The sequence below is a fragment of the Aotus nancymaae genome, unplaced genomic scaffold (assembly GCF_030222135.1).
Source record: "Aotus nancymaae isolate 86718 unplaced genomic scaffold, 86718_ANA_hifiasm-v0.15.2.pri h1tg000030l, whole genome shotgun sequence".
NCBI classification, from domain to species: Eukaryota; Metazoa; Chordata; class Mammalia; order Primates; family Aotidae; genus Aotus; species Aotus nancymaae.
This window is the reverse complement of record NW_026988443.1, coordinates 11,850,573-11,871,239: the sequence shown is the minus strand read 5'-3', so window position 1 is coordinate 11,871,239 and position 20,667 is coordinate 11,850,573. Positions and strand designations below refer to the sequence as shown.

Below are 20,667 nucleotides of genomic sequence, written 5' to 3'. Positions count from 1 at the left end.
CCTCCCACGAGTGATCCTCAAGCGATCCTCAAGTCCCTCCTAAGTAGCTGGGACCACAGGCACATACCACCATGCCTGGCTAATTTGTGTGTGTGTGTGTCTTGGGGGTTTGTTGTTGTTGTTGTTTGTTTGTTTTGGTAGAGTCAGGATTTCACCATGTTGCCCAGGGTGCTCTGGAACTCCCGGGCTCAAATGATCCTCCTGCCTCACCCTCTCAAAGTGCTGGGATTACAGGCATGAGCCACCATGCCCAACCCAGCTCCCCTTTTTAACAGAGAATGAGCAGAGGATGCAGGAAAGAACAGGGGAGCCCCACCATGCCACAGTACCTAGCTAGACATTTAATAACTTGGCTTTATGTTTTCTGTTTTTGTCTCCATGGTTACCTCCTGTTTATGGCAAATGATTCAGCATCTCCTCTATAGTAGTGATGCAAGATTTCCTTTTATAATGAATTTCAGGCTGGATGCATTGGCTCATGTCCATAATCTCAGCACTTTGGGAGGCTAAGGCGGGTGGATCATCTGAGGTCAGGAGTTTGAGACCAGCCTGGTCAACATGGTGAAACCCTGTCTCTATTAAAAATACAAAAATTAGCTGGGTGTGGTAGTGCACACCTGTAATCCCAGCTACTCAGGAGGCTGAGGCAGGAGAATCACATGAACCTGGGAGGTGGAGGTTGCAGTGAGCCGAGATTTTGCCACTCAACTCCAGCCTGGGAGACAGAGTGAGACCCTGTCTCAAAAAACAAACAAACAAAAAACTACATATCCTTTTAGGCCCTGCTCAAATATCACGCCCTCCAGGAAGCCTTCACTCCTGCCTGCAGCAAGCTGTAACCTCCCCTCCTCGGCACTTCAGTGAGGTTCTTGTCTAGATATATTCTCCACTATAGGAGAGGAGACAAGATATTCTGACATCTTCATGACAGACTCTGAGGTCCCCGAAGGTGAGGGGTTAAGAGGGATGATTTCTTCCCCTCCCCACTTCTGTGCTTAGCAAAGTTCCCTGCACACCTGAAATGTCCTTTGAATGTTGAGTGAATGAATGCCTAAGAGAATTGAGTGAGTCTGACCTTGGGCTAATTCTTTTTGTGGGATCCTTGAAGGCTGAGTCATGAAGAGTCAGGCTGAGTTAAATATAGAGCCATGAAGTTACCCTGTAGCCCACCCCATCCTCATCCTGCTTGGCTTAAAAGAGTAACATGGTGGTGAATTTCATTTCAAACCGCAAACATCTATGGAGCACCGCCTTAATCCAGACTTCATGTTAGGAACGCCAGCCATAAAGTGAGTAAGATAATGTCTTTCTTCAAGAACCCACAGCTTGGGTGAGGAGAGAGCTGTTCTAAAGATCAACACATGGGCCAGATGCGGTGTCTCACAACTGTAATCCTAACCTGGGAAATATGGTGAAACTCCGTCTCTACAAAAAATACAAAAAATTAGCGGATATGGTGGTGTGTGCCTGTGGTCCCAGGCATTTGGGGGGCTGAGGCAGGAGGATCTCTTGAGCCTAGGAGGTTGAGGCTGCAGTGAGCCAAGATCATGCCACTGCACTCCAGCCTGAGTGACAAAGTGAGACCCTGTCTCGAAAAGAAAAAAAAAAGAGAGAGAAAGAAAGAGCTTCCCAGGTGCAGGAACAGACAGCATTGCCTTCTCCCAGGAATGACATTGAGGCACCAAAGATTCCTCTCACACCTCGTTTATCTCAGTGGTTCTCAACTGTGGGTGGTTTTGCCCCCAGGGGTCATTTGGCAATGTCAGAAACATTTTTGATAGTGGTGGGATTGAGGGGGTAGTGGCACTACTGGTGTCTAATGGGTGGAAGCCAGGGATACTGCCAAACATCCTAAAAGGTACAGGATAACCCCCTAAAACCAAGGCTCATCTGGCCCCAAATGTCAATATTGCCAAAGCAGAGACATCCTGCTCCACTTTATCCTGTAACAATCTAGCCTTGATTTTTAGCAACTCAAACAGGTAGGGAAAGGAGCCAGGGGAATCAGAGGGCCTGCTTCACAATCCCAGCCTCATCGCCAATTTGCATGTTTGGCCTCTATCAAATGCAGAGTGTCATGGACTGCCCCTGCCTCCTTGACAAAGGTGTTTGAGGCTCAAATATGACAAATCAAAGGAGAACACTTGGAGAAGTAATTTGCAAGGGAAGGACAGTAAGGCTGGGCACAGAGAAGGGGGACGCCTCCATTTAGCCTATATCTCTTGTCAAATGGCCCAACTTTTCCAAGATGGTTTCAATTCCAATATTCTACCCTTTCCTTGTCTTCAAAAGTAAATTTAATCATTCATCCCATCTGTGCCTCAGATTTTAAAAACACCTGGGTCTCCACCTGGGTCTAGTTCCCCACCTGGGTCTAGCTCTTCTCCCCAGCTCCTCTTCCTTTGTTGATTGTAGAAAATTCTGGAAAAAAATGAAAAGTACATATATAATTCCCTTAAATATAAAATTAGAAGCCCCTAGTACATGCTGATTTATAAATGAGTTTCTTCCTTGCTTATCAGTAGATTGTGAACATCCATGACACAAATTTCACTTCTACAATTTTATTTTAATAGATTCATTCCATAATTGACTTACCCAGTACCCTACTCTGAGACATTTTGATTGTTTCCAAATCTTCACTATTATAATTCATGCCGTGATAAACACCTTGGGAGCATTTGTTTGTGTATAATTCATGATTTTTTTTCCTTTTCCATACAACATTTCTTAAAGTAAAATTTCTGGCTCAAAGGATACATGCTATTTTTTTTCCTTTTCAGAATGTATTTATTTTAAAACATACTACTTCGGTAAATTTTGGGAAATTCTATCTTTCACAGAAAAAACGATCTTTTACTGTGATCTCAGCACAATCCCTGTTAACATTTTAGTATATTTCATTTCAATATTTTGTATTTTATGTGGCTTCTTTTTGGGAAACTACTGTGTAATTAATTTATGGCTTGTTATCTGTTTAGGTTTTGCTATAACCGTTTTCCATGGTTTTTTTTTTTTTTTTTGAGACAGTCTTCCTCTGTTGCCCAAACTAGAGTGCAGTGGCATGATCTCAGCTCGCTGCAACCTCCGCCTCCTGGGTTCAGGTGATTCTCCTGCCTTAGCCTCCTGAGTAGCTGGGATTACAGGTACCCGCCACTGCGCCCTGCTAATTTTTGTATTTTCAGTAGAGATGAGGTTTCACCATGTTGGCCAGGCTGGTCTCAAACTCCTGACCTTGTGATCCACCCGCCTCAGCCTCCCAAAGTGTTGGGATTACAAGCGTGAGCCACTGTGCCCAGCCGTTTTTTGTTTTTTATTTTTAGACAAGGTCTCACTCTGTTGCCCAGGCTGGAGTGCAGTAGCATAACCTTGGCTCACTGCAACCTCTACCTCCTGGGTTCAAGCAATTCTTCTGCTTCAGGCTTCCAAGTAGCTGGGACTACCCCACTCAGCTAATTTTTGTATTTTTAGTAGAGACGGGGGTTTCACCATATTGGCCAGGCTGGTCTTGAACTCCTGACCTCAAGATCCGCCTGCCTCAGCCTCCCAAAGTGCTGGGATTACAGGTGTGTGAGCCACCGTGCCTGGCCAGGAAGAATGTTTTTATGGTTCTTAGATTTACTTATTAGTTTCTTTCAATGGGTGTTCAGGAGGAGGAGAGGTAAATCCATGTGCTCAGCCTCCCATCTTGAGCCAAAAGCCTGAGCCAGGCTTTTGATTGGTATGATTTTGAATCTTTACAAAAACTCTGCAGGATAGAGATTATTATCTCCATTTCACAGGTGAGGAGAATATTGCCAAATTATTTTAAAAGTCCACGCCCTGTGAATCTGGGTGATTTGCACATTGTTAAGATCCATTACACCTATGGCCTTCTGAGCCCTTGGAGAGCTTGTCCTGATTTGTCCTCCCAGCAGCCATGTCTGAAGGGTCCAGGCCCTTTCTAGGCTCTCTTGGGCTCCCACAGCAGCCAAAGTGAGGTGGGAAACTCCGCCCTCAAAACTCAGATGACTCCTGCTGCCCCTGTCTTTGGGCCTGGAGCGCCCCCTACAGCCCCCATGAGGACCTTGCCTTCCTGTACTGTGATCTGGGCTCCACCTGCCCTCCTCACCACACCCTCCTCTGGCCTCCATCCCAGTTCAGTATGGCCCAAGCAGGTGCAGAGTTGGTCACAGCCTCTCTGAGGTTGCTGTTGTCCCTTAGGCAGTACAGGAACACAAGCCATGACATGTCAGGCTCCTAACACAGCACTTTCCTGCTGCAGGCAGCTCTGCCATGAGAAAGCTCTACTTTTTCTTGACCTAAAATCTGTTTCCTTGGTGTTTCCTCTCAATGCTCAAGTGTTACCCTCAGGGCCACACGTAGCCACTCTGATCACTTCTCCCTGTGGCTTTTCTTTCCCTCCAGCTCATCTTCCCTCATGGTCTTCAAGCTTCTCCACCAGCTAGTTATGCTCGAGCTTGGGATGAGGTCTCTCACTTCTCTGAGTCTCAGTTTTCCTTATCTGTGGGTTGGAGATAATAATCTCTATCCTGCAGAGTTTTTGTAAAGATTCAGAATCATACCAATCAAAAGCCTGGCTGACTTTTGGCTCAAGATGGGAGGTTGAGCACATGGATTTACCGCTCCTCCTCCTGAACACTCATTGAAATAAACTAAAGAAGGATAAAGAGGGAACAAAAAGCCAATAAAAGAGCTGTGTTGGGGGAGATGGCTTGGACAGCACATCAAGGGATCTGAGCTTTTACCATTTCTGGAATACTGGAATGAGTTAAATCACATTTATGGGTAAATGGGAGTAGAGAAAGCCACAGCTCAAATCAAGAAGTGCGGAAGTCTGTGGGATATTTTGGTGTGCTTTGTTTTTTTGGGTGAGGTGAGGTGAGTCCGAGAGAGCAGAAGAGGAAGGAGAAGTAAAAACCAGGATGGCAGCTGATGGAAGGTCTGGATGTAGAACTGACATGTGATTGTCACACTGACCCCTATACCACTACTTGGGCAGCCCCATCATTTTCCCCCAGGCTGAGACTGCAAGATTTTCTATGAAGAAATCAAGCAGCCGGTCTAGGAGGAGCCAGGGTTTCCAGAGGAGGGTCAGTCCCACAGAAGATGGCCCTTCTTGTTTTGACCCCAAGGAGTGGCCAGACTTGTCTACCACCTCCCCACCTGGGCATGCGAAAAACAAGCTTGCCAGTCAGCAAGCTCCCCTTACCCAAAGAGCCTGCTTTCAGCTCAAAGAAGCAGAAATAATTCAAGGAAAATTCAACAATGTATTATCCCTAGGTCAGAGTATAAAATCTAGCTTATAATAGGAATTTAATAAATATTTGTTTAGGCCTCCAAAAAAGAGAATACGATAAGAAATTAAAACCATTTAACTCCAGAGAGATTCAAGAAATGACTCCATAAAATAAAGACAGAATATTATGATAAAGAGACATTCAAAGAGGAAGGGGTTCTTACGTATTTAAATATAGTTGACAAAATTTTTTTTTTTTTTTTTTTGAGACGGAGTTTCGCTCTTGTTACCCAGGCTGGAGTGCAATGGTGCGATCTCGGCTCACCGCAACCTCCGCCTCCTGGGTTCAAGCAATTCTCCTGCCTCAGCCTCCCGAATAGCTGGGACTACAGGCGCGCGCCACCATGTCCAGCTAATTTTTGTATTTTTAGTAGAGATGGGCTTTTACCATGTTGGCCAGGATGGTCTCGATCTCTTGACCTTGTGATCTGCCTGCCTTGGCCTCCCAAAGTGCTGGGATTACAGGCGTGAGCCATGGCGCCCGGCCCCATGTATTCTTTAATACAGGTTTCCCCAACCACCAGGCTGCAGTACTGGTCTGTGACCTGTTAGGAACTGGGCTTTGGGGCAAGTGAGTGTTACCATCTGAGCTCTGCCTCCAGTCAGATCAGAGGTAGCACTGGATTTCCACTGGGGTGAGAACCTTATTGTGAACTGCGAGGGATCTAGGTTGTGCACTCCTTATCAGAATCTAACTACAGTTTCATCCCAAAACCATCTTGTCCGGTCCCATTGTTCATGGAAAAGTTGTCTTCCACCACAACTGGTCCCTGGTGGCTAAAATGTCAGGGACTGCACTTTAACACATTTGTGTGCTTGTGATGTGTGTGCTGTCTAAACTACAAGGCCCTGGGCAAGGACTCTACTTGCCTGGCTCTGGGGCAGCATTGCCTACGGCCTTCTCTCTGCCTCATCCATATTGCGTAGACAAGAGCATGGCCTCTGGGTCAGGCAGACCTAAGCTCAGTTCCCAGTTCTGCCTCTTGGAATCCTTGTGAATTTCAGCCACTGACTTTCCTGGAGCCTCAGCATCTTTATCTGCAAAGTGGGGGACCTAACAGGATCCTATTATCTAACAGGATTCTCTTCCAGGGTTGTTAGTGCAGGCCTGCCCCTAACACTTGTAGAGCATGGGGCAAAAGCAAGAATGGAGGCCTAGGTGCAGTTCACCCCCTGCTCTTCCCGCCCTGACTGCCCCACTCAATGTAGACATAAAAACTCATGTGTCCAGTCTATTCACACATCCTCTCATCTCTGAATACATCTGCCCTTGGCCATCCTTTGGGTCCAGGAGTATACAGACTGATGGCATGGTCCACCTTCGGGAAGGATAGACCACTGGGAGAGGGGGCCTACGCAGACCCTAGAATTAGCCTTTGGGGTCGCAGGTACTCAAAACATTGTCTAGATGGTGCTAGATGGGGGACTCAGGGGAGGAATGAGCATGGGTTCTAGTTGGACAGATTCCCTCGGACCCTCGGACTCCCCTCTTGTGGGGAGGAGGAAGACCAGAGACAGGTCCTTTGAAGCAGAGGGTCCAGAGCAGGGCCCTGGTTATCTGGCTCTGAAGTGGTCCTGATGGTGCAGAGTCCATGAGACGATGTTTGTAAACTGCTTAGGACAATGCTCGGTACTTATTAGGTGTTGAGCACATATTAAGTGCTCAATAAATATTAGTTGTTGATGTTATTATTGTTAAAATGAGAATCTGAGGGCTGAATCTCCCTTTCAATGATGGGATGGTAGTAAGTGAGATTGTGCAGAAGCAGCTACTCTAAAGGCATTTGGATGAGATGAGTCAGCATCTTAGTGGGTACCGAGGCTGAGGTTGCAGGGTGAGTTGCCAACCTGCTTGCTGGAGGCACAAGGGACTGTTGTGCCCCCTGGCAGGTATAATCCCTTGTGTTGTGTCCTTCTCAAGGTGCTTAAGAGCTCTGCAATGACAGAGAATGACTTGTCAGGGGCCTTTTCAGAGATTAATAAACAGAAGCCTAGGATAGACTGTAGCTCTGCTAAAATCCCTGTTTATGAGGCACCTGCTATGTGCACAGATTCTATGCTACACTTTCTCTCTACAACTCTGCGAAGGAGATGCATTTCACAGATGAGGAAGTTGAGCCTCAAGAGGGTAAATGACTTGGTCAGGGTCATGTTGCCAGGGAGTGGTGGAATGTCTGACCCCAGGGCCAAGCTGTTTCCACTGCACTATGATTCTGTGTCTAAGGCACAACTCATGGACACAGGGCGAAAACCTTCCCAGGGAGGCCCCAGCTAAGTTCCACATAGGGATAATGACAGTGTGGATTATGAAGGTGATCAGTTCCAGGAAGCATGCAGTAAATCCTGGCTGAGCCCAGCCCTCTTTGACACCCTGGGGCTGCTCTGTGACCTTGGCAAAGACTCTATTCTCACCCACTCCTGTATCTGACGGTTGCTTGACAGAGGTTGGAGGAGGAGGAGGCCGCTCTGTTCTCTGACGGGCCCTAGTTCAGGCCAGGGATGGCATGAATGAACATTGTCTCAGAGCTTGGGTTTGTCTTCAGCTCTGCTGAGGATGGTCGTGTGGGTGAGAGCTGGGGATCAACCCCAGTCCCCAGTGCCAGCCTCCAGGGACTTCCGCCTTCTCAGCTGTTTATCTAAAAAGTTATCTTCTAGGAGGTCTGCTTAGGATGCTGTTTCTGCACCTCCACCAGATTCTGCTTCCTGATTCATGTCTGCCAGTTCATCCAGTCCTAAAGACTGTTCTAAGTAACCAAACCAGGGCAGCTAATACCCTCAATGTCTTGGCCTTGGAGATTACCTTCAGATACACACAGCGTCCATTCATGACTGATTCAGTGCTCAAACCCGTTAAACAGCTACATTTGCACAATGAGGCATTCTGGGCTATGTCAGGAGAGCCTGGCCAAGATGAGGTTATCCACAAAGTGAACCCTGTACAAATAGTTTCTTTGGGTGGAAATCCCAGGAAGTGATGATGGGGAAATGGGGAGGTGAGGCAAGGAAGGAGGCCACTGTAGGTTACATTAATGAGCAGGTTACTGCTGTGAGCTTTCGAAGCTCAGTGCTTCTAGAGGCTTCCAGGAGACAACATAGAATGAGTCTCAGAGTGGTTCCTTTTGAGGGGTGAGGATGCTGTGATATTTACCCACCGACCTCCACTTGTCATTGGCTAAGGGCTGTTCCCAGTGACTTTAACTCCTCAGTACTCCTGGCCTGCTCTGTGCATTGGTCAAGCAAGCTTGTGCAGCAGAAGAAAGCCCCCAGGCAGAGTCGCAGGACCTTTCAGCAGGCAGCCATCTGTCACAGGTACAAGTGGGTGGTTACAGGATCTGCAACAGAAGCAGCCCCTTTTGGTCCTGCTGGATTAATAATGGTAAAACGATGCTCTGAGCCACCAGACAACTAAGAGTGAAAACTTTATTGCCCCAAGTACTTTACACGAATGCGACCAACACTACATTTGGGCAAACATATAAAAAGCACATCCTATTGTACAATTATTCCACCTTCTCAATTCATGCACTGTACAGACGCTCCCCAGTTTTCTCTCCTAGGAAGAGGTGGACATGATGGATGGGTTTCATGGGCAGCAGCCGCACTTGTCTGAGCCTCCTTTGCAGATGCAGCCCCGGGCACACTTGGCACAGCCCGGGGGGCAGCAGGGACAGCAGCCTGAAAGAGTCAGGAGATGCACAGATCCGCTGTGGGTCAACACTCCCATCTCACCATTGCCCCTCCCACCACTTAGAGGAAGTTGGAAAAGAGGGGTGTGTGGATGAGGTTTCAATCCATATTAGCAAAAATCCTGGGACAAGAGGTTGAGGGATGTTAGAACTGGAAGGGATCCCAGGGGTCATCTAGAGTCCATCAGAAGCTCACAGAAGGGAAAGGGTTTGCCAAGGTCATGGGACAGTGGCAAAGGCAAGACTAGAACCTAGGGCTCATGACTCCAGACCAGTGCTCTAGCCCCATTACCAGTGGGCGGGACAGAACCTCTCCTCAGTCTTCTTCCTGCTCCAAACACTGTGGATGCCCTCATCCCTGGGTGGGCTGCAGCCATGTAGAGCTCTGCCGTAGGTCTCTGCATGGTTCTCATTTCAGATGTTTACCAAATGGGTAAAAGGCACCCACAACCTCTCCAATCACCATGGCTGGAGGATTGAGGATGGGGATTGGACTTTCTTTCTTTCTTCCTTCCTTCCTTCTTTCTTTTTTTGACTGAGTTTCACTCTTGTCACCAAGGCTGGAGTGCAATGGCATCATCTCAGCTCACTGCAACCTTCTTCGCCTCTGGGGTTCAAGTGATTCTCTTGCCTCAGCCTCCCAAGTAGCTGGGATTACAGGCATCCACCACCATGCCCAGCTAATTATTGTATTTTTAGTAGAGACGGGGTTTCACCATGTTGGCCAGGCTGGTCTCGAGCTCCTGACCTGAGGTGATCCACCCTCCTCAACCTCCGAAAATGCTGGGATTACAGACGTGAGCCACTGCGCCCAGCCGAGATTGGACCTTTCTAACTCCCAGCCCAGTGTCCCCAGTCACCATACTCACTCTTCCGACATGTTTTACAGTTGCAGTTTGTGCATTTGCAGTTGTCTCCACACATGCAGATTCCTCCTAGAAGAGAGGACAGAGCCACCACGAACGTGAGGATGGAGACAGAGTGAGGAACACAAGGCATGATGCCGACTGTCACAGTGGCAGGGCTCCTGGGTTGTCCTTGGGAACTGGACAAGAGGGTGACAAGGCTGCTGAGCATCACCCCAGTGTCCAGTACTGTGCAATACTCCACAGTTACAGGGCACGGATGGGAACTGGCATGGCTGCGTCAATCAAGCCCGGGATAACTGTAAAAATGCAGATTCCTGGGACCAACCCTTGAGATGTTCTCATTCGTAAATGTTGGTGGGGAAATGGAGTCCATATTTTTGAAAAGTAACACAAATAATTCTTATGTACAATGGGAACCAACAGATGCAGCCAACATTACCAAGCCCAAGGTTCCTCTGGGAACTATCAAAGCCTTTCACATCCTCTTGGCCAGGCACAGTGGTTCACGTCTGTAATCCCAGCACTTTGGGAGGCCAAGCAGGTGAATCACATGAGGCCAGAAGTTTGAGACCACCCTTGCCAACATGGAGAAATCCCATCTCTACTAAAAATGCAAAAAAAAAAAAAAATTAGCTGGGCATGGTGCCACACACCTGTAATCTCAGTTACTAGGGAGGCTGAGGCATGAGAATGCCTTGAACCCAGGGGATGGATGTTACAGTGAGCCAAGATCTTGCCACTGCACTCCAGCCTGGGTGATGGAGTGAGACTCTATCTTAAAAAAAAAAAAAAAGCCTTTCACACCCTTGTCACCTTCACAAGGCAAGATGAAAACCATGAATGGGTTAAAGAAAGGTCAAGGAACGTCACTGAACTCAAAACAAGAGCCACAGAGCTTCCTCCCCTCCCCTCCCTTCTCCTTTCTTCCTTTCTGGTCTTGCTCTGTCACCCATGCTGTAGTGCCATGGTGGGAACACAGCTCACTGCAGCCTCAAGCTCCTGGGCTCAAGTGATCTTCCTGCCTCAGCTTCCTGAATAGATGGGACAACAGGCACGTACCACCACACCTGGCTAATTTTTTTTAATTTTGTAGAAACAGGGCCTTGTTATATTGCCCAGGCTGGTCTCAAACTACTTGGGCATAAGCGATCATCCTGCCTTACCCGCCAAGTGCCGGATTGCAGACATGAGCCACCATGCCTGGCCCAGATCTTGTTTTTACACCATAAAAACCGTCTGTTTTTATACCGTAAAGACTGTCTACACTTCAAAAAAAAATTATCCCATCTTTCATTTTGAGTTTCAAAATGCTAGAAGCTCCTGCCCCTTTTGCAAGTTTTTGGTACAGAGATGACTCCCTTGTTAAGGACAAGGGAGTCTTATAAGACTCCATTTATTTTTGAGACAGGATCTTGCACTATTACCCAGGTTAGAGTGCAGTGGTGCAATCAGCTTACTGCCGCCTCGAACTCCTGGGCTCAAGCGATCCCATCTTAGCCTCCTGAGTAACTGGGACTACAGGTACACACTACTATGCCCAGCTAAGTTTAAAAAGATTTGTAGGCATGGAGTCTCGCTATGTTCCCCAGGCTGGCATTGAACTCCTGGCCTCAAGTGATTCTCCTGCCTAAGCCTCAAAGCGCTGGGACCTCAGGTTGAGCCATAGCACCCAGACTTGCGAGACTTCTTTATACCATTCCCATGATTATAAAATCCCAGGATGGCTTTGAACCCTGATTTCTCTCCTTCTGGCCAACATGCTTCTGTGGAATTAAGCCGTTTCAAAGACTCAAGAGTCCACATAAGTTAGAGGCAACTCCCCTGGCATCTGCAGGTGCTTAACGGTTTTAGCACTTTTATAGCAACTCTGGGATGTGGTTGGCTGGGAATAAGGAACCTCAGTCTACAGATGAGGAAACTGAGGACCAGAATGAGTAAGTGCCAGTGAGGGGATGGCGGCAATGGACCCAAACCAGATTGCCAGGTTCTGGGCCAGAGTTCTTCTCCTCACTCTGGTGGCGGCCCTTAGGGGTTAACAGCTAGAAAGACCAAGTTCTGCAGGGCCCCCTCTCAGCCATTCCCTGAGCCAGGATGCTGGGAGCTAACACAGAGTGGGAGCTGCCCCACAGGCAGCCAGTCCACCCATCTGGTCCCAGGACAAACCCCATTGGTGGCTCCTATTTGGAGGGAAGGAAAGTTTTCATCAGGGACCTGTAGGAAGCTGGTCCAAGGTTTCCAGACCCTAGGGTGGGCCTCTTTACTCACCAGACATGCAGACACATTTACCGGGGTCCATGGTCCAGGGCGTCCAAAAGGCTCTGGTGCTGTCACTGCTGGGGAAGGGAGGCTGGGTGAGCAGCAGCCAGAGGCTCCCCATTTATAGCCATGTGGGTGTATTCTGCAGCTCACCCCACCTCTCCCTGGGGCCAGACGCCCTGCACACGGCCCAGCCAGATGCCCTGGGCTGGGGGTTGGGAAGAGCAGGCAGAGGAGGGCAGAGGAAAGGCTGAGCAGTATAGTTGCTTTTCACCAGGGGTACAGGTGGCTGCACCCACCTCTCCTGCCCACCAGCCAAGGTTTCAGGGAAACCAGACTCAGGCTCAAACGCACACATGGAGCTCAGACGGGCAGCTACATCCACCTTGTCTCCAAGTCCTCTGCATTCTATGTCTGCCATTTCTGTTCCCTCCTTCACAGGGGCTCCTCCTGCCCTGGCTCAGGGCCTCATTCTATCTCCCCTATAAAAGCCCTTACTATGGGCAGACCAGGGCCTCTATCCTTGGCCCTGAGCTTTGGAAGGTCCCACCAAGAACCTCTACTGGCCCATACCCTTCCCATGAGTGAGAAGGTGGAAAATTGGGGGTTGTGCCCAGCCAGAGCGTGCAACCTTTCCTTCTAGACCACACACAACAAGAGAAGCAAGAGGGGACTTGGGGGAGATTTAACCAACTCTTCACTCTCCATTATAACCCCATTCTTTGGCGTGGGCAGCTGACTATTTTTCAGTGTTTTTTCTTTTGAGTTGGGGTCACATTCTGTTGCCCAGGCTGGAGTGCAGTAGTGCAATCCTGGCTCATTGCAACCTTCACCTCCCAGGTTCAAAGGATCCTCTTACCTCAGCCTCCAGAGTAGCTGGGGCCACAAGTGCATGCCACCACATCTGGCTATTTTTTTTTTTTTGTATTTTTGGTGGCAATGGGGTTCTGCCATGTTGCCCAGCCTGGTCGCAAACTCCGGGGCTCAAGTGATATGCCCACCTCAGCCTTCCAAAGTGCTGGGATTACAGGCGTGAGCCACTGCGCCCGGCCTACTTTTCAGTCTTTTGTAAAGTGCCCTGCAGAGGATGCAGCTTCAAGCTTCCCTGACAAGTTGCCATGCTCACCCACTCCCCATGGAGAAATTCTGGAGGTGGTGCTGATTACACATCCTCCAGGAAGCCACCTCTGATTAACTGAAAGAAATCTCTCCCTCTGTGTTCCTTGGCTGATGTGTCTGTACATTTCTCACGACATTCACTATTCGCTAAGCTCCTGCATGATTATTTGTATTCATGGCTCTTACCTTTCTCGCCCCAATCTGGGAGCTCTCAGGTGAAAAATCTGTTCCATGGCCGGGCGCGGTGGCTCAAGCCTGTAATCCCAGCACTTTGGGAGGCCGAGGCGGGTGGATCACGAGGTCGAGAGATCGAGACCATCCTGGTCAACATTGTGAAACCCCGTCTCTATTAATACAAAAAAATTCGCTGGGCACGGTGGCGCGTGCCTGTAATCCCAGCTACTCAGGAGGCTGAGGCAGGAGAATTGCCTGAACCCAGGAGGCGGAGGTTGCGGTGAGCCGAGATCGCGCCATTGCACTCCAGCCTGGGTAACAAGAGCGAGACTCCGTCTCAAAAAAAAAAAAAAAAAAAAAAAAAAAAAAAAAGAAAAATCTGTTCCTGAAGCATCTCTATACGCATTCAATGTTCTGCACAACGTTTAGTGGATGTTGGATGAATGGATGAATTAATCAGATGAGCAATCAAATGACTGAAGGCAGGAGTGAGAGAGTGGATATGTAAGTGAACAAATGACTGGGTAAGTGAGTGACGAGTGGACAAATGCATGAATCTCCTGTGTGTGGCTCTATGAGGACCTCTGCTGAAAAATGCTATTGCCATTCAGAAAGGCAAAAAACAGGCCTGGCCATAAGCAGTGGAGATAATTCCTCCCAGTTTTCAGCTTGCTGGGGTCTCCATCATTCATCCATAAGGACCACCTGGACTTCAGTCTGACCCACGGAACCACGGATTTGGGGTTGAGAGCTTCCAATAAGGAGAAAGGGATGGCTCCATGGTCATCAGCAGGTCACTGTGGCAGGCATTGGGGCGGGGGGAGGAGAGGACAACACTGTAGTGATCTCCAAATGGTGCCTCCCTTAAAGGAGTTCACAGCCTAGTAGGGGACACGTATTCATTCATCACCCTTCAAGGGCCAGGCACTGTGCTGGGCACTGGGGAGCCGATGGTGAGTAAAAACAGTTCATAGTTCAGAAGGTCAGGAGGATATCTCAGCTCAGGAGACCCATGACCAGGTATGGCTGCTCCCAGAGTCCTGAGACTGATCCATCTTCCTGGGCCTGCACCCCCAGTCCAGTTCCGGCACATCTCTCGTGGCAGGCCTGGCTTCCTCCACCTCTTGGGCTGCCCTCCAGCAGGTACTAATGGCTTAGAGGGTCTGGCCTAACCAAGTGAGACCAGAGAGAGGAGGGGATTTTCCTTTACCCTTTTCGAAGCCATCTCTCTTCCTCCTCTACCTAGGCCAGGAATCACCTTTTCCTTGGATGATGGACAGTGTGAAGTTGCTTAAGGCTCCAACTGAATGATAATATCAAAACCAGGCCAGACACGATGTCTCATATCTGTAATCCCAGCACCTTGGGAGGCTGAGGTGAGAGGATCGCTTGAGCCCAGGAGTTCAAGACCAGCCTAGCCTGGGCAACACAGGGAGACGCTTGAGCTCCGAAGCTCAGAGCCGCTTGACCTCTCTGAGGCTCAGTTTCCTCATCTCAAAATCTAGCTCATGCAGTGACAACCTTACAGTACTGTTGTTGTGGAGGTTAAATGAGAGAATATATATTAAGCACTGAGTTCAAAATCTGGCGCAATATTATTATCACCAACATTATTACAGTTAATATGATCACGATCCGTGTCTAATAAAAATTGGTAGTTTGGTTTGGCCACCCACCCATTTGCATGTTTCAGGCTCACAGATCCCCACATGGCTCTGCAGCCCCGAGCAGGATGCATTCGTCAGCCGTAAATATTGTGGCATTTTACTCTCGGTGCTCCCGGTTTTTACACTCAACCTAACTTTTGGGTCCCAGGACCAAGAGAATATGTGGCATTGTCCTTTTTGATTCTCTTTGCTGCAGTTTCTGTTTGTTTGGAGGCAAAGTTGACCTTCCACCTACAGACTCCTCTCCTGGGGGTATTTCTGGCCTTATATATAGGATTAGGCAAGAGACCTGAGGGGGTAAAATCAGAGTGGGCAGAGTGGCCTATGGGGCACCAGCTTGAATCCTAGATGATCAGCACTGGGAGAACCCTGATAAGTCGGAAGCCAGCCCCGTGTTGTCCAGATAGAAAAGCAGGAGCCCAGAGAGACAGGGCCAACCCCTGCCACTGAGCTCAGGTTAGTGATGGGGGATATTTGAATTTGACTTTTCAGCTTGTTGCTGGTGCTCATGCCTTGCATCCAAAGCCCTCATGACAGAATTGTTCAGCATATTAAAGCCTCTGTGGCTTTATAAGCTGCTTATTCATTAACTTTTTATTAGAAAAAAGTTCAAACATACTAAAACGTACAAAGAATATTATTCCAAACACCACTGTATCCACCACCCAGAATTAACAGATGTTGACACTGCCCTATTTGCTTCAGCTCTTTTAATTATAAGAAATAAAAATTTAACAGGGCTGAGCATGGTGGCTCATGCCTGTAATCCCAGCACTGTGGGAGGCCAGGGTGGCAGGATCGCTTGAGCTAAGGAGTTCAAGACTAGCCTGGCCAACATAGCAAGACCTTGTCTCTATTAAAAAAAAAAAAAAAGCCAGGTGTGATGGCATGCAACTGTAGTCGTAGCTACTTGGGAGGCTGAGGTCACAGGATTGCTTGAGCCCAGGAGTTCAACGCTGCAGTGAGCTATGATTGCACCACTGCACTCTAGCCTGGGTGATGGAGCAAGGCGTTATCTCAAAAAAAAAAAAAAAAAAAAAAAAAGAAAAGAAAAAGAAAGAAAAATTTTAACAGGCTAATGGCTCTAAACATCACCTGTGCGCTGATTGCCCCCAATTTACTCTTTCGACCCAGCCTCTCTTCCGAACTCCAGTCTCATAGCCTGGTTGCTACTCAACACCTTTATGTGAATGTCAAACAGCATTTCAAATTCCTCCTGTCTCCAGCTGAGCTCCTGCTCCTGCTTACCTTCTGCCAGATCCTCCCGCAGTCTTGTCTGCCTCTGTGGCTGCCACCTGATTTGAGCCACCATCATCGCCCCCAGACTCAGCATTTGTTTCCTAGCTGCCCCCCAACACCGCCTCTGCCCTTTTTGCTGTCCTCTTTACCTCTCCCCAAACCCCCTAATTAGCCACACAACACTCAGAGTAATTCTATTAAAATAAAAGTTATGGCCAGGCATGGTGGCTCACGCCTGTAATCTCAGCACTTTGGGAGGCCGAGGTGGGCGGATCATGAGGTCAGGAGTTCGAGACCATCCTGGCCAACATAGTGAAACCCTGTGTCTACTAAATATACAAAAATTAGCCAGGCATGGTGCTGCACACCTATAGTCCCAGCTACTTGGGAGGCTGAGGCAGGAGAATCGCTTGAACCTGAGAGGTGGAGGTTGGGGTGAGCCAAGATTGTGCTACTGCATTCCAGCCTGGGCAACAGAGTGAGATGTGGTCTCAAAAAAAAAAAAAAAAAAAAACAAACAAACAAAAAGAAAGAAAGAAAGAAAAAAAGTTACATTGTGTCACTGCTCTGCTCAGAATCCATTAGAAGCTCTCCATCTCACTCAGTAAACAAAAAAGCTCTTGGCCACCAGGTAAGCCCCTGTTCCCTCTCTGCCTTTGTCTCTATGGCGTTCCCCAGCCTCTCTGCCTGCTCAGTACTTGAACTTGTCAATCATGCCTCAGTCCCAGGGCCTTTGCACATCTCTAAAAGATCTTCCCCTAGATATCCGCTTGAGCTATCTGGAGATATTTTTCCTCTCCTTCAGGTGAAGTAATCTCTGGCCACCTTATCTAAAATTTCCACACTACCTGTGTGCTTTTTTGCTCTTTTTCCTCTTTTGTACTTATCACCATGAAACATACTATATATTTTGCATATTTGTCTTGTTTCATGTCTGGCTCCTTTTCCAAAATGTGAGCTTCACATATGCAGCGATTTTGGTCTGTTTCGCTCACTGCCCTATACTCAGTGTCCAGAAAAGTACCTGGAACAAAGCAGGGGATCAATCTTTTGAATTTAATATATTAAAGTTCCTTTTATATTTCTCCCAGACATCTCTTCTGTCTCTCTAAAGGAAGTCAATGATAAAATTCACATGTATTCTCCCCATTCTTGTTTTTACACTTTTCCTATCTGTGTGTATAGATGTATACAGTATTGCTTTCCATGTTTTTAAAAGTACATTAAGTGGTACTATAATACAAATATTGCTCTACAGCTGTTTTTCCCTTCCATCATTTTTTTTTTTTTGAGATGGAGTCTCACTCTGTTGCTCAGGCTGGAATGCAGTGGAGTGATCTTGGCTCACTGCAACCTCCACCTCCTAGGTTCCAGTGATTCTGTTAGCTCAGCCTCCCAAGTAGCTGGAAACTACAGACTCCAACCACCAAGTCCAGTTAATTTTTGTATTTTTACTAGAGACAGGGTTTCACCATATTGACCAGGCTTGTCTCGAACTACTGACCTCATGTGATCTGCCCGCCTCAGCTCCCAAGAGTGTTGGGATTACAGGCATGAGCCACCATGCCTGGCCCCATCATTATGTTTTTGAAATCTATCCATGCTGATGCCTGATTATAATGTTATATTGTATGAATACACCGTATTTTATTTATCCATTCCCCTAATGACATTTAACTTGCTTTCACATATTCTCTATTACAAAAATGCTGCAAGGAATAGCCCCATTCATGTCGCATAAAGAGTGTTCATTCCTCCCTAAAAGGATGCCTAGGTTGTATGGGGCAATTGATCTCCAAAGATCCTATGCCAGTCTCCATTTCCCCAGTACCTTTTAAAAGTGTGCCCATCTAATCAGTGTGAAGAAGTGCAATGGTATCTAACTGAGATACACTTTGTATGTTCCTGCCTCCCAGCTTCGTCAACCATTAACATCTGGAGACTGAGCCATGGTCCAGTCTTCCCCATGCTGACTGTGCATGTCTCTTCAGCCTTTCCCTCCCTAGCGATTGTGGGCTAGCAACAGCATAGTGATCATGGGCTGCAGACTTTCCTACGTCGTTCTCATCCTGGCTCCTCTCTGTTTGCTGTACAACCTCAGACATGCTCCCTTGTCTCTCAACTTCAAGTACAAAATGGGGATAAGTGGGTCTACTCATGAAGTTATGGTGAGAATTGAGAAAATAAAGATCCCACGTTTAACACACCAAGTGTTCAAGGAATGGTAGATGATATTAAGGTTTCATGTTCATAGTGGAGTGATAAGGCAACTTGATAGGGAGTCACATATACCTGGAGTTCAGCCCCAATGCTTTCAGCAAGGCACGTCACCTCTCTAAACACCAGTGTGTCGTCTTTAAAAGGGAGATGATTACAAATGGAAGAACTACTCTCTTTTAGAGTAGTTATAAGAAAGCCTCTCTCTATTACCGAAATATCTGCACAAACACACGCAAAATTCTGCTTTTCTGGGAGCTCCAGTAAGGAACTCCACAGCCAATGTGTAGCCAGCCTCCCAGGAGGTGGGTCCCAGCGCTGTGGATTGTAAAAACCAGGCCGAGGCTAATTAGGAGTTGCCTTGCTCAGGGCCCAAACCACCTGTGCACTCGGCAGCCTTCACAGACTCTCTGGGGCTTGTGGCTGCTGGTTAATTACATGGACTCGGCTCCACAGCTATAATTCAGTACCCAGTGGGCAAGTGAAACCTTCTGCTTTGCACACGGCCCCCAGGAAGGATGAATAAGGCCGAAGCTGACAATTACCCACACGCATTGCCCCCAGCAGCAAAGTGGCTGCTCGAGGTTGGCTGGCAGCCCAGATGCAGGCTTTGGAGAGGGTGAGGAGGCTCCCCGACCATCCGTCCATCCTTCCTTCTGTCCTTCCTTCCTTCCTTCCTTCCTTCCTTCCTTCCTTCCTTCCCTCCCTCCTCCCTTCCTCTTTCCTTTCTTTGTTCTTTTCTTCCTGGCTTGCTTTCTCCTTCCTCTGTTGTTTTTTTTCTCTCTCTCTTTCTTTTTAAGACAGGGTCTCACTCTGTCACCCAGGCTGGAGCACAGTGGCACTATTAGAGCTCGCTGAAGCTTCAAACTACTGAGCTCAGGGGATCTTTCTGCCTTGGCCTCTGGAATAGCTGGGACTACAGATATGCTCCACTGTGCCCAGCTAATTTTGTTTTTAAATTATTTGTAGAGACAGGGTCTTGCTATGTTGCTCAGGCTGCTCTCAAACTCCTGGCCTAAAATGGTCCTCCTGACTTGGCCTCTCAAAATGTAGGGATTATAGGTATGAGCCACCTTGCCCGGCCATTTTTTTTTCCTTTCTTTCTTTTTCCTTCTATCCTTCATTAATCAGTCATTCGGCAACAATATTTAATACCTACTGCATGCCAAGCTTTGAACTTGCCTTCTGGATGGGGTGAGTGAACCAGACAGAGCTGAGCTGTGGTCCTCAGGAGCTTGATTTTCTAGTAGGGGTGATAAGTGTGTCCGTGACTATCAGAAAAGGAGAACGCAGGCAGGGTTTCTGTGAGGGCACACAAGGATGGGGGACGCTTGAACCACCCCAAGAGTGTGCACCTCCTGAAATGCTGTGGTGTTAGGCACCTCACCCACCTCACCCGACTCTTGTCCCTTCATTTCTGCCAGTCTAGGTAGCCTCCGGGTTCCCCAAGGGATATTGGGGCTGGACTAGAGGTATTCAAGCTGTGCATGCTCAGAGCCCCAGGGGTTCATGGGGAATAATAGGGGCTGCTGTAGCTGGGATGCTAGATCCATCTGTCCCTCACTTTCCCTATGTACACAGGCAACTCCTCTTTCAAAAATCTATTTTAGGCTGGGTGTGGTAGCTCATGCCTATAATTCCAGCACTTTGGAGGCCAATGCAGGTGGATCACGAGGTCAGGAATTCTAGACCATTCTGGCTAACACCATGAAACCCCGTCTCTACTAAAAAATACCAAAAATTAACCGGGCGTGGTGGCATGCACCTGTAGTCCCAGCTACTTGGGAGGCTGAGGCAGATGAATTGCTTGAACCTAGGAGGAAGAGGTTGTAGTGAGCATAGATTGTGCTACTGCACTCCAGCTTGGGTGACAGAGTGAGACTCTGTCTCAAAAAAAAAAGATCTATTTTATCTTGTACATCTCACCTTTCCCCACTCACACGTAATGCCTTTATGGTAGCAGGGGACATAGTGCTGAGTAAGAACCAGTTGGAAAACTGCTGAATATAAGCCCTGCCTAGCAAGGTTAGTGGACTTGCCTAGGACAACAGAAGGATTATGGCAGATCTGCACCTGCAGTCCCAAGTGGACGGAGCTCATGGCCCAATGCTTTTCTATGTTTTTTCTTCTTTTTCAAATTA

The 20,667-nt window shown here is 47.9% G+C and overlaps 1 protein-coding gene across 1 annotated transcript; it reads right to left on the bottom strand.

Moving 5' to 3' along the window:
- Nucleotides 1–8,857: 8,857 nt before the first annotated feature.
- MT4 (metallothionein 4) lies at nucleotides 8,858–12,207 on the bottom strand. The gene is made up of 3 exons (XM_021665005.2): nucleotides 12,120–12,207; nucleotides 9,855–9,920; nucleotides 8,858–8,974 (listed from the first exon to the last, which is right to left on the bottom strand). The coding sequence occupies exons 1-3, from the start codon at nucleotides 12,148–12,150 to the stop codon at nucleotides 8,883–8,885; spliced, it is 189 nt and encodes a 62-aa protein (XP_021520680.1). The 5' UTR covers nucleotides 12,151–12,207; the 3' UTR covers nucleotides 8,858–8,882.
- Nucleotides 12,208–20,667: the final 8,460 nt, after the last annotated feature.

Bases quoted from the DNA above. Each gene is read 5' to 3' on its own strand.
- MT4 (XM_021665005.2), bottom strand. From the start codon at position 12,150: ATGGACCCCGGTAAATGTGTCTGCATGTCTG. The intron at 9,921-12,119 runs GTGAGTAAAGAG...CCTCTCTTCTAG, and splicing joins TAAATGTGTCTGCATGTCTG to GAGGAATCTGCATGTGTGGA. The intron at 8,975-9,854 runs GTGAGTATGGTG...TGACTCTTTCAG, and splicing joins CTGTAAAACATGTCGGAAGA to GCTGCTGTCCCTGCTGCCCC.